Source organism: Maylandia zebra, linkage group LG6, assembly GCF_041146795.1.
Source record: "Maylandia zebra isolate NMK-2024a linkage group LG6, Mzebra_GT3a, whole genome shotgun sequence".
NCBI lineage: Eukaryota > Metazoa > Chordata > Actinopteri > Cichliformes > Cichlidae > Maylandia > Maylandia zebra.
Window position 1 is genome coordinate 27,787,984 of NC_135172.1, and position 12,759 is coordinate 27,800,742.

Here is a 12,759-nt window from a genome sequence, read left to right on the forward strand (position 1 = left end):
AGTTTTCAACAGAGAAAAATCTAATAATAGCTTTAGAAACCAACCATCAGCAAATCATGTTAAAATAACAATTCACCAAGACTTAAACATTGAAGTTACAGAACAGAAAAGTAGTGAAGTGCCTGTGTGAGAAATATTTAGAATCCAGTTCTAAAAGCTCACCACCACTGGGGGGCGGTGATGTACTGTCAACTGAGGATTGCCAGAACTGTTCTGATTGCTTAGAGGGGATGCTCTTGCTCCTGTATCTGAAAACAAAAACAAAAGCAAACAAAACAAGAAACTCAGATTATATGTATAAGTTAGAATTAAAGCACAGGATACATATGCATAGGCATCTGCCTAAATTACTAGATACTTTATAATTTGCCAGAGTGATAAAATTTGTTTAGTGTAATTTGGTGCTCTTACTGTTGTGGATGCTGATGACTGGGTTAGTGCGTGGGCTCGGTGAGGGAGTTGTAACAGTAGCATTCTTCACTCCAGTCACTGAAAACCATAAAACATAACATAATTAGCCTTAATAACATATATTAGGGGAAGTAAAAACAAAACAAAAAGTTCGCCAACTCTAACCTTGGACATCATCATCGTCCTCGGTGAGGTCAATTACGGAGCCTTTGGGTCGTGCCGCTGGTGCAGCTGCTTTAGATGCAGCGGTTACTGTAACTTGGTTGTCTGAGAAATACAAAACAATCTAAATTTAGTACCAAGTTAAGGAAAATGAAATGTCAGCAGCACCTCCGTGCTCTTCAGTCATCCTCACCTGTCTTTGATGTCAAAGACATCCCCTGTGGAGGTCCTGGAGCAGTGGATCCGGTTGCTGCTGGCCCAGATGTTGTAGGTGAAGAGACTGAAGACATGGCCCCGACTACAGAGACAGACTGAGCTGGTGTCCTGGCCGTGGTCACAGATACCCCAGCATGGGGTGTAGTTATTCCACTTGCACCGCCTTGATACACAGCACGAGCAAGAGAGATCTGGCCAGAGGACATCTGGGCACTGGAGCCATGGAGGGCTGGGACAGTGGCCACGGCTGGTGCCGAGGCTGTGGCTGTGGTCGTGACAGGTGCAGGCTTGAGTATAAACGTGGCGGTAGAAGCAGTGGTTTTGGACTTGTTCAGTGAGCTGGCTGCAGACAAAGACGAGACGGGGATGTTGACCAGTGTCCCTGCCTGGCCGTTCACTGATAAAGGCAACTGGATGAGAAGCGGCTGGCCTGTAGCCATCATGCTACTCCCAGAGGCAGTCTTCAAGAGGAGGGTGCCCGTTTGACTCTGGGTGGTACTGCCAGTGGCCAAGGTGGAGGTGGGATTAGAGTTGGAAGTGATCAGCTGGAGGATAGGGGTCTGCTGAACCATGGCAGTTGAAGTGGAGGTGGGAGTTGGAGCTGAAGCTGCAGCAGGGGCTGAAGCTGCGGCAGGGGTTGCGGTAGGAACTGGAACTACTGGGGGGGGGAAAGAGACTTGTTAGAAGAGACTTGAAAATATCTGCACAGGGTACACTTTTGCTCAAAAGACTGTCAATCATTTGTTAATTGCTAGTAAAGGTGATGGCAGTTAAAAACCCATCCCAGCATGACATGGACAAAAGATTTTGAGACATCTATGCAAAAATACAACATGCAGACAAATTCAATGACACTTTTCCACACTGCTCCTGGAAAACATGAAAGGTAAGATGACCTATTTTCTGTAATTCTGTCATGGTCAATAAACTTCCAATTACAAACATGGCTTCTTAACAGGAATAAACATTAAAGAGCAGCCAGAAGTTTGATACGCTCACTTTCGCGGTGTTTCTGTAACCAACTCAATTAACATTGCTGAAAATTAAAACTAGGCAATATTTTTTTCCTATATATAATTGGCTACATTGTAAACACTTACTAAGAAGTCGACTGTTTTCTTATTTCTGATGGTTTCGGTGTATTGTGAAAACTAAATAAAAACAAGACTTCTCCAAAAAAAATTGTGAAAACTAATCAAAATAAAATAAAGAGTGTAGGAGAAAGTTTAGTACTTATAATGTTTGGTAAAAATTGTATCCATTTTCAGAAAGTTCAGTGTTTTTTGATTCTAACTGCTGTACTGATTTTCTTAAATCTTGTCTCGGACATAAATAATTATAAAGATCCAAACTAAGTGTAAAACAAATAAATACTAAAACAAACTAACTAGACGGAATTTTAAACAAAAGGTTAAAATGAAAGAAAAATAAAAACTAATTAGAAAATACAGAACTATAATAACTATAACACTTTCCTGAAGAAAAAAACAAAAAATAAAGAATAAAAAAAGAGGCTTTGACTCTGCTGTTTACAAAAGTCTCACCACTATTTGCAGCACATGCAGCAGAGTATGCATCAGAACTGAGCAAACTATGGTGCAAAGTTGAGCCATGTCTTCAAAATAACACAACAGTTAGGTTTGTGAAGTAAACTATCAGATCTGCCATAAAGAAATCTGCCAAATCAAACATGCAGGGATCTCTGCTGTGGAAACCGCTCATAAATAACGAAGCAGACAAAAGCAACTTTCTGTTGCTAGAAAGTAAATAGATAAGGACAAGTCTAATGTGCCATTTGTTTAACTGTGTAAGTATGCATTAGGGATATAGTATACTTTGTCTATTATTTGAAGATCACTCTAAACTGTTCTGAAATGACTGCATTGTTGTGTCAAATCCTAGCTTTATCTGTCACAGCTTGCACTGGATCCCATTTTCATTTATTGTTTAGCCAATACACCAATACCTGAATTTGTACTACCTAAAACCTGGGAATAGGTCCCAAATATCCAACACTGGTCAGGCTTCAAGTACACACAAAGAACGAACAACATGCAAACCCACATGAAGAAAAAAGCTAAAGTTTCAAAACTCCCACAAGAAGCCATTAATTCTGTCAAAGAACAAACAAACAAAACGTACACAACATTTACCATAAAAAAAAATTAAAGACAGATCTTTGTTACTCACCTGCTGTGCTGGATGAAGAAACAGTTGTGGATGTCTGCTTTACCTCCATGGAAGTCCAGCCTGGCCTGTTTAGAAAGATTGCTGATACTTAGAGTTGTTGACACTTGAAGTTGCTTATGTCCTTTACAGGATGAAGAGTGAATGAGGTAAGGTGTTGACATTTAGATTTATTCCATGTAACACAGTCATCTTTGTGGTAGGAACGAGAATCAAACTTAAAGCGTGTGTCCGAGTTTTCACAAAATCATTCATCGTTATTTAACTGCAGTTCGCTCTCTTCAAGCATGGTGCCAACTTCACAAAGTCTGTCAGCAGAGATTAATATCCTTTTCAACATGATAATTTTTAAGAACACCTACAAAGATCTAAGTGACTGGAGGGTGATATTTTGACAAAATGTTTATATATGTTCTACCACGAATAATGACAATTGTCCCAGTATGCTTCAGTTCCTGTGGCGTTCAAGCGTCAAAACGACATGCCAGTTCTTTCCTCGTACTCTCGAAAAAACTCCGGCCTTCTCTTTACTCGCAGTATTTCATTGATAACGTCTCGAATTTCTCTCCACTTCTCACAAGACAGCACAGGAAATCGACGCTCAATGTACATCCTCATCGCCCTCCTCAAGTTTACAGGCAAGGCCTCTTTGCCCAATAATCCAACGTAGTTGACCTTTGCGACCCAGTCACAGTAGACATCGTATGGCACTAAGTAGCGGAAAATGTACGAGGCGTAGCGGTCAGGTCTTGGGTTCCCTGAGCTTCTCTTGCAGTTGTGGTAGAGCACGTTTTCCAAGTGCGAGGGAATCGTGCGGAGTTTAATGTCTGCTCTGCATTTCCCTTCATTGTACTCTGCCAGCTTTCTCGCCATGGCAACATGGCGGGACATATCTGCTTCCTCTTCCTCCTCCATTTCCTCGTCTTCTCCCTCCATCTTGACAGACAGTGCCGGAGTCTTATCAACAGAGGGCACCAATCCCTCTCTGGGCACCTCAGGCTGCGGCTCTATTGTCTGTCGACGGAGCACGCTGTTGGGAGGAGAGGTGCAGTTTTAACTACACTCTGCACTGCCTGAAGAAACGCTCAGGCTTCATATTGTAGAACGTCACAAGACTCAGGACCTGGACCCATGTGGGGTTACTTTGCAGGTGCAAAACACACACTGGGGCATGTGTTTGTTTATTCCAAACAAGTCTTTAGAAATATTTGGAGCGAAATTAAGACTTTCAAAAAGATGGTCCTGACAAACCGAACAAGGGACATGGATTCTTGTTTCCAAAAAAGTATGGATTTAGAGGACGTAAAGATTGATATTCTGTCCATTTGTTTGTAATCTAGTGATTACACTTAGCAACCCGGGACAATGTCAACTATTCACAGTGTAACGGTTTCGTGTGTAGTAAGTACTTGCTTTAGTCCGGTATTGTCACGTTCATACAAAAGCAAAATTATATTCACACAAAATATCATCATGCACAAACTGCTGTATGATTCAAAGATTACATGTTTAAATACACTGATGCTGTCAGTTTTGAAACCTCAAAATCAGACTGACAAGTGGACTGTCAAAAGGTGTTAACTTCCACTGAAGGGACTAAAATGTCTTTTAAAAAAGCCATGGAGATTTGCCTCTCAAATACATGACTTAACATACAAAGCATAGCTGACAGGGATCTAGACTGAAAATGAGTCCTGAACACTTACCGCTGAGCTTGAGGGTTATTCGTAACCGCTGCCGTTTTGGCAGCAGTAGCAGCAGCAACAGCAGCAAGTGCCTGTAGAAAACAAATAAGAAGTTTCAACATTTTTCATCACCTGCATGCCAAATGGAAACATTTTAACAAGTTACAAAAAAAACATCTTACCTCCTGTTTCCTTTTATTCTCCGATACCTGATTAGCCTCTCCAAACTTTTTTGATAGTCGGGCAATCTTGGCCTGAAGAGAAACACCAAGTAGACTTTAGATACTTGTCAAATGGAAGCAGAGCATCTTCCAATGCCCAACATGTTCTCCTTATGGGACAAATTTAATTTCACATAAAAAGTTAACCTGCACTCACTTGGAGTGTGTTAATGGCAGCTTGGTGTTTAGTGGCGCAGTCAATTTTGTCTACTCTGTCCTTCAGCTCTTGGAAATGTTTGTCGAAAATGGTGAGCTCCAACACCTTCAATCGCTCCTCCACTAACTGCTGCACAATCTGCGAAGAAGAATGAGGTGAAAGGGATGAAATGTTAGGAAAATTGGTGAAGAGAAACTTATATTTATCCAAGCTCAGCTATATCAGTCAAAATTATTATAATTAAGGCCACAGAGCACTGTGAAAAAAATGAAGTCGGCATCAATTATGCTGTATGTGTGAATGGATTTAATGCAACCAGTGTTTAAAAGCTATTAGAGTAAAAGCATATCTGAATACTCGAATACAAACCTTCCCGAGTTTATGATGACTGCCAGCTTTTGTAGTAATTTTAAGTTCCAGTTGGGCCTCCAACTCCTCACGGTCCATCTTGGGCCTCTTACCCTCTATTTTTACAGTTTGCCCATCTTTTTCAGAGCCCTCCGATAAAGTGCGTTTCAGTCCCGAGGTTGAGCTCCTCTCCTCTTTCACTGCTTAGCAAACAAAGACAAACACCAAAATATTTAAACTTAACAGAGAACCAGTAACAGTTACTTTCAATAAGAACATTTGTTGGGTCTCCCTTTCAGTGACCCGGGGCCCTCAAAAAGAACTGCATACCTCTGAAGGCTTTATTTTCTGTTTCTATTGATACTGCCATTATGAACGCTGAAGTTATGTAAAAGCTGATCAGAGGTTAGTTAGTAATTGAATCAAAGGCATGTCCTAATATAAACTGAGTCCATATTCATATGGACTTTACCAGTGGTTCCTTACTCTGTGACGCCGTTTTTACAAGCTAGCAATAAGAGCCGTTGTTTACATGGTTAACATTTTTCCAGTGTTTACACCTGGTGTTTTTTTCTTCTTCTGTTTGTTTGACCAATCAGCATATGAACTGAAGTCTAAACGAATCCCTGTAAACTTACAAAGGGTCCTCTTGTGCTGGATGAGTCCCTACCCTCAAGTAAAAACAACACCAAATATAGAGTACTAACTGCAATCTTTTCCTACTCCTGCAGTCACACAGAAAAAAGGCACAACTTCCTCCAACTCCAAGAACTGCGAAAGAGTTCCACGTATCAAACTGCAATATCATCCAGGAAATTTATTGCAGTAAAATCCTCAAATGATAAATTTCCTGTGACAATTTTCCGAAAAAGAAACCACCCAACTTTTCCCTTCAGGATCAGAGGAAGCCGATTTATCCCATGGTAAAGTATGCAAGGATTCTGCATTCTGACTTGAAATCTTATCAAATCATTTATGTTTTGAGTACAGTGTTACATTATCCTATTCACATGTCATGTAGTATATAATTGCTTTTTGCGTTGCAACATCCACCATCTCATACCTGTATCAGATGGTGGAGTGGACGATGGTCGAGATGGCTTTGAGGCTTGTCCCACATTAGTTTTTTCCTTTTTGGGCTCCACTTTTACAGAGCCCACCTCCATCTTTTCCTCACACGTCAAGCCTTTCTTCACATCCGCTTTGTCAGTCTCTTCTTCTTTTATGTCATCTTTGATTTCCACTGATTGTTTTTGGTCCGCACAAGAAGAAGCTGGATTGGGTATAGAGCAAGAAGATGAGGAAGAATCGGAAGTGGTACATTTAGGAGAAGAAGGCTTTTCATCTGGTACTTTGGCTGTGGAAGCCTCAGTGTCCATTTCCTTTGTAGTGTCACTATCTGTTTCCATTGGTTCTGTGAAGTCAGATACTGCAGGTGGCACAGGTGTATCCAAACCTTTCAGTGGGTCCACTGCCAAATCTACAGCTGGGTCCTCTTCTACAGTGTGGTCCTCCTGAGAAAATTAAAAATGATAACCAATTAAACGTTTTTCGGGCTCTCCACTTTCAATACGAACTACAGTATAAACTAATTTTTTTAAATAAATATAAAGGTATCTGACAGTTTTGTTCATGTTTCCATGCATTTACCTTCTTCTTTTCCTCAGCTGGGATCACCTCAGTGTCTTTTTCCTGTTGTCCCTTGCAGTCTGTTCTAGCTGTGACAGGTTCACTTGATGATGATGGTGTGCCATCTTTCTTCTCATCTTCTTCTACCTTTTTCAGTTCAAAATTTAGAGGATCCACTGGTGATCTCGGAGCAGTCATTTCTTCGAGTCCTTTTGGACTTGAAGAGGGAGGGGAAGGAGACAAATTTAGGGACAGGGACGGTGTGGGAGAGCTCAGAGCGGTCGGAGAGACGGGTGGTGTAGTCTGGGGAGTGTTCAAGTCCAGGATGTTGTTTTGCTCTTTGTCGCCCACTTTTTGTCCGTCCTCTTTATGTGTTCCATTCATCAGAGGTGGTGGAGATGGGTTGGACAAACTTGTACCCACAGTGAGCAAAGTGCTGTGCAGGTTCTCCAGCTGATGTCTATCACTGATCTTCATGGTTTTCCTGGCGCGGAAAATCTTCTTCTTCTCTTCTGTCACAATAACTTCCATCTTTGCCTGTGGAGTAGAGATAATAGATAACATGCATTCAGAAGGGATTAATGAGAACAGACAACACCCAGAGCTGTAAAAGTTAATGGCACAGTGTCTTCCGCTAATTAACCTTTCCTGATTCTGATCTTTACGCATTGCACAGTATTGGGTGCACCGTTTCCGAGAAAACACTAGAGGACACTGCAGAGCTCTTTGGCATTAGCTTTTTCTTTCTGGAAGGTTCTTCTGTCACAGCTGTCTCTGCACCAAACTGATGGTTCCTTAGCAGCCCGTTCCTTTACTACAAATTTAACTCAGCATCCAAGCCAAATCACACTCATCCATCTGATTACACATTGCTTCATCTGTCCTACAGTGACTTAAGTCAACAAGCAGCTCAGTAAGCCAGGAAACCTTTTTTCATGGTAGTCAGAAAAGCTAAACTTGCTTCTGCAAATCCCCTCTACCTCACTTTTCTGAAAAACTACGGATTTCATGTTTACCTAAGCCCCAATCCTGAGAACAGAAGTGGCACGAGTTAACAACAGCAGCAGCTCAACCTTCCTCCCATCCCCCCATCCTCCTATTGGTTCCCTCGTCAGCAAATCAGAACGGACCCATTCAGGCTGTGCTGGCAGCAGCAAAAGGGTTATGCAAAACATGAAGGACTTTCCGTATAGTTGTGATTGTTGTGCACAATTTACTGTTAAGGCTAGTTGTCACATTCTACAAGGATTCATTTCATGTCTACTTATTTTATATGCGTGGAAGCATGTGTTGATTTTACCTTCATTTTATGGGTGTCAGAAGTAAAAATGAACCTGAGCTGTGTGCAGGAGATACTTTACTTGCAGTAATTTTCTTCTTTTACACTCATGTGTTATAATATTAAGTAGCATAGAAAAAGTATTTAGAACTCACCTTCAAGCCAAAGGGTTCCTGACAATGGACTTAATACAGGACTTGTCGACAACCTGAAGGACAAATGAGAATAATTTGTTAGCAAATGTCTTAGTAACTTGAGCTCTAACTGTCTCTTTGGCTTCAAAGTGATATATTTTTCCAGGTCAATATGAATTGCATCAACTAAAAGTGCAATTATGTCAATTACTGTATTTTTTAACATACTTATTTATATCCAGATTTAAAATAGCATACAGTAAAGTAGACTAAGGACACTAAATCCCGGATTTTGATAAGACTGATGCTTCTTCCTTACATTTGTTTCTGCAGTGTAAAATTATCGGTCGTGACCAGCTTTCGCTTACTCGTGCTGGTAAAGCAAATGAAATTGCCTTAATTTGGAATTTTTTAGGAATAGTATTTATGACGTGACAAAACTCGAAACTATTTTTTTTTTCAAAATTCAGTAACTCACAAGGCAAAAATTACTCAAAGGTAAACACAATAACGTAATATCACAATTATATTTTGGGCGATTATTCAGTTATCTGCAAGCAAGAGGCTTAAGAAGAACACCAATAGAGTGGTGACAAACTGGTGAAGGTCGCCAAAGTGGTGACAAACACACAAAAGGTTAACACAAAAGGACGCAAAACAGGAAAGTGGTTTGCCAGAATGATGGACAGAAAAAGATGTTTTACTGCAGAAAGGTTGAACTTAAAAAAAAAACCCAAAAAACAAAACAATTATGTACAGGTAAGAAGAAAAAAACAAAAACATGCAGTCACTGACAGTTTTGTTATATTTTTGGTCTTATTTTTCCCCCAGCTGCTAAGATCAGACTGTCGCTTCTAGTGGTAAAAAGCAAAAACAGACATTCAGATGGTAGGAACCTCAAACAGCCATGTCTTTATACTGGTTTCAGTGCAAAAACACAACATAAAAAGTGGTTACTACATGAGAAACCTTTAAACTCCGACCAGGAATGAGCAGTAAGCCGTGTCAGTTTCACACTGTAAACTTGGTTAGCTTTACTGCTACTGCAGTACTCACATGGTGCAGAGAGAACCGAGGGAAAACAGCCTCAACTTGCAAAAATCTCTCATTTAGCCTTGTGTATGTTGAAGCTTAGCAGGCTGCCACATGTATATGGAAAAACACAAAGACTAATGTGGACTGAGCGTATAGCTCCAGCTTTAATGCTGAGCAGCACAGTGAGATGTTTGTACACACGTTCAATATGTTAGGCCTTCCCTACTCTGTTTTTACATGAGCATGCATGTTTCTTGCTGTTTTCCTTCCTATTGTTCTAAAAATAAGTAAGGCAGCATTTCAATACAATTGCCTAAAAAAGATCTGACCTGAAAAACAAGAAGAATCAGAAAAAAAAACTCCTAAAAAAGCGTTCACAAATATGTGGAGCAGTGAAAACTGCAAGAACAATTATTGGTTTGCTTCACATTCCAGTGTTACTGCACACTGCGCAGAGCCGACTATCCCCCTCCCCCGTCCCACGGCCTCATTTACTGCTCCTGGATTTAGTGCAGGAACTCAAAATGGCCGCTGGATCTGTTGTTTAATGTCAGCCCGAGCTCTCAGTAGCTAGCTGAGAAGGATTCTCATTCAGGTGTATCAGGTTGCAGCACAACTCTGCTTAGCAAGAGTTTTCTATTCAGCCTGACACTTCGGCAAGCTGTCACATTGTGAACAAATTGTAGAACATTTAAAGAAAGTGCTAATTAAGCCAAACATAATCTCAGTTATTTGCTGATAATATTATTAAAGTGATCTTTAAATCCAACCTTTTTATTGTTATAAAACAAGCAGAAAAAGTATTGAGTCGATTTTGTCAGGTTTTATTATTAATCATTGTTATGGTCTTTAAAAATGTACACAGACTGTAAAAAAGCGCAGTTCTGTGTATAAACGCTCAGTGCATAGATTTTTAATAGTTGCTTGCAGCTACGAGAACTAGTCATCTTGCCCCTGTAAAGTGCAGAAAGCAGTCATAACATGTATGAGTAGCATCAGGGTGTGGCATTTAATCTTCACTCCAAATTAGGCCAAAAAAGGTAAACACTATTTTTAAAAAAATTATTTATCCTAAATCAGCAGAAACAGCACAACGTTAATCAAACTTCACACAACAGAAACCCATAGGAAAGCCAACACATGAAGGTTTATAGATTGGAATTCAAATCACTAAATGACGATTCATACAAGTTGTGAATGTTTCCCAAGAGAGAATCCACTGACTACTGAAACAGCAGACACCCACTGTTTCTGTGTCCTTAAAAACACAACTATGTGATTAAACCGAGTTCAAGGATCTTACTATGCACAGATGCACTTTTTAATTTAACACTTGCGTTTTATTTTTGCAATGTTTTCTAAGCCAGGCTATGACTAACAGCTTACTAAATATGAACAGCAACTGCTTCATTTATTTGAAGCTACAGAGGGTGCATCAAAGGAAAGAGCCATGGAGAGATATTCAGACTCCATCCTTGGACTTAAACAAATCTTTACTCCAAGTTACAAAATAGCTGCTCATTCCTTTAGAAGTATTCCTTGAAACTCACTGTGTCAGCCCCCGATAAGCGGTCATTAAACTGCCGATTACAAACTCTGTCAATCTCGACTACAAGCATAACTACTTCCAAATAAAGCAGAAGCAAGGTCACTTGCTTTGAGAGACTGGAGAGGAGTTTGTGTTGCAGCAAGAAAACCTCTAACCTTCTTCAGTCTTTTAGCAGCCAAGCAAACAATCAAGACTTGACATTCATACTTTGTGGTTACATGCAACATCAAAACCTTCTCTTTCAGAACATGGAAGAACATCGCTGGTACAGATGGAAGACACGGTCATACTTAATGACATCTTGATCATCAGTTTTCAAGACAACATAAGACAACCTGGCTTAACATCTTGGCCTTTCCACCAACACACGCTGTCGAGCATGTTTGTGACGAAGCGCGAAGTTATTCATCGTCACATCTCTGGCTGACCTACAGATTTCAGTTAATGTTAAATCCCTCGTTACTTTGTTTGTTTGTCCACTGTGCACCATTAAACACTAGAAACAGTGTGTGAGTGTACCACGGGTCAGCATGAACAAATAAACCAGTGAGTTCAAAGAAAACACACGTGTTTATCAGCAACTCAAGCCAAGAAAGCCCGCTTTGGACTAAGACAACACAGTTGGGCAGCTGTGTTATTACAGTATATTGTTATTTGAGATTTACAACTTACATTTTGAGGGGATGATGACAGACTGTCGAAATGCTACCTTTTTGAGTGAAGTAAAAAATCTTTCTTTCTATTAAAATAAAACATAGTTAAAAGATCTTCTAGATCTTCAAGTTAAAAAAATCTCATTAGGAGAACTTGAGATCTCTTAAAAAGACGTCAACTTAAATAACAGAGAGACTCTAACTGTTGAAATACTTTAAAAACTAATTTAAAAACCCACAATTTAAAAGCAGGTTATGTAGGATTGGGGCCTACTGACTGTGAAGCAGGCACTGGGTAAGAGGCCAACAGCAGACTACAAAAGAGAGGAGGGGCTCAGTTAGGACCAGTCCATCAAGCACATTGCAGTCATATAAAGTCTTTATAAAGTCTGTACTAGCTATTAATTAAACCATTTTCAAATGAAAAGCCTGTTGAGCACTCCTGACACAGCAACGTGTCTTGTTGCATAACATGAGCCGCTAAATTTTTTCCTCCCTTCCTGCTGTCACAGTAGCAAGATTTATTTACAGCTTGCCATAAATACATGCAAGTTTAATCCTTTTATCATTTTTAAATGTAGGGTAGTGATTATCAAGGCAAGGCAAGGCAAGTTTATTTGTATAGCACAATTCAACAACAAGGTGATTCAAAGTGACAACACTAGCTAGCAGCGCACAGACAGAGGGAAAGTACCCTGCACAGACTGTTGCATGGCAACACCCATCCCCCAACTCTAGCACAAACTAGTCCACTGTATGGAAATCTACAGCCAGCACGGGACAAACCATTTTAACAAAGGGCAGGGGGGGGGGGATCTGTCCTTTTATTAAAAACATCACCGGCAGAGGACATTTATGATGAAAAGGTTAAGGGCATTATGTTTATTTGAAAGCACAGTATTTTATGCTGTTCTGTGCTTGCAGTGTTAAAAATATTAAACTGTTTCAATCCACTGTTTTTATGCAATTAAAAATATTAAGCCCTTTCAGGGAAAATTTTACTGCTCCCTCTGGGCTCTCTGCTAAATCTTTGATAGAATTAATCTGAACTGGATACATATATGATCGGCCATGGTTTACTCCAATAACCTGA

At 40.1% G+C, this 12,759-nt stretch overlaps 1 protein-coding gene across 7 annotated transcripts in view; it reads right to left on the reverse strand.

Annotated features, from left to right (window-relative positions):
• Positions 1 to 12,759, reverse strand: part of atf7ip (activating transcription factor 7 interacting protein) — a 31,249-nt gene that overhangs the window by 1,044 nt on the left and 17,446 nt on the right. For 2 of the 7 annotated variants that reach the window (XM_004567895.6, XM_004567896.6), the window contains exons 2-13: positions 8,451 to 8,503; positions 7,038 to 7,553; positions 6,451 to 6,901; positions 5,409 to 5,590; positions 5,040 to 5,177; positions 4,844 to 4,915; positions 4,683 to 4,753; positions 2,980 to 3,044; positions 767 to 1,447; positions 577 to 678; positions 412 to 489; positions 163 to 248 (exon numbers count right to left, since the gene is read on the reverse strand). In XM_004567895.6, coding sequence (XP_004567952.1) covers positions 163 to 248; positions 412 to 489; positions 577 to 678; positions 767 to 1,447; positions 2,980 to 3,044; positions 4,683 to 4,753; positions 4,844 to 4,915; positions 5,040 to 5,177; positions 5,409 to 5,590; positions 6,451 to 6,901; positions 7,038 to 7,547 — 2,436 coding nt within the window. In that variant the 5' untranslated portion in view covers positions 7,548 to 7,553; positions 8,451 to 8,503. Of the gene's footprint in view, positions 1 to 162; positions 249 to 411; positions 490 to 576; positions 679 to 766; positions 1,448 to 2,979; positions 3,045 to 4,682; positions 4,754 to 4,843; positions 4,916 to 5,039; positions 5,178 to 5,408; positions 5,591 to 6,450; positions 6,902 to 7,037; positions 7,554 to 7,659; positions 7,984 to 8,032; positions 8,155 to 8,450; positions 8,504 to 12,759 lie in introns of those variants that run through there. The other 5 variants (XM_004567900.6, XM_004567899.5, XM_023154306.3 and 2 more) reach the window with 5 other exon arrangements.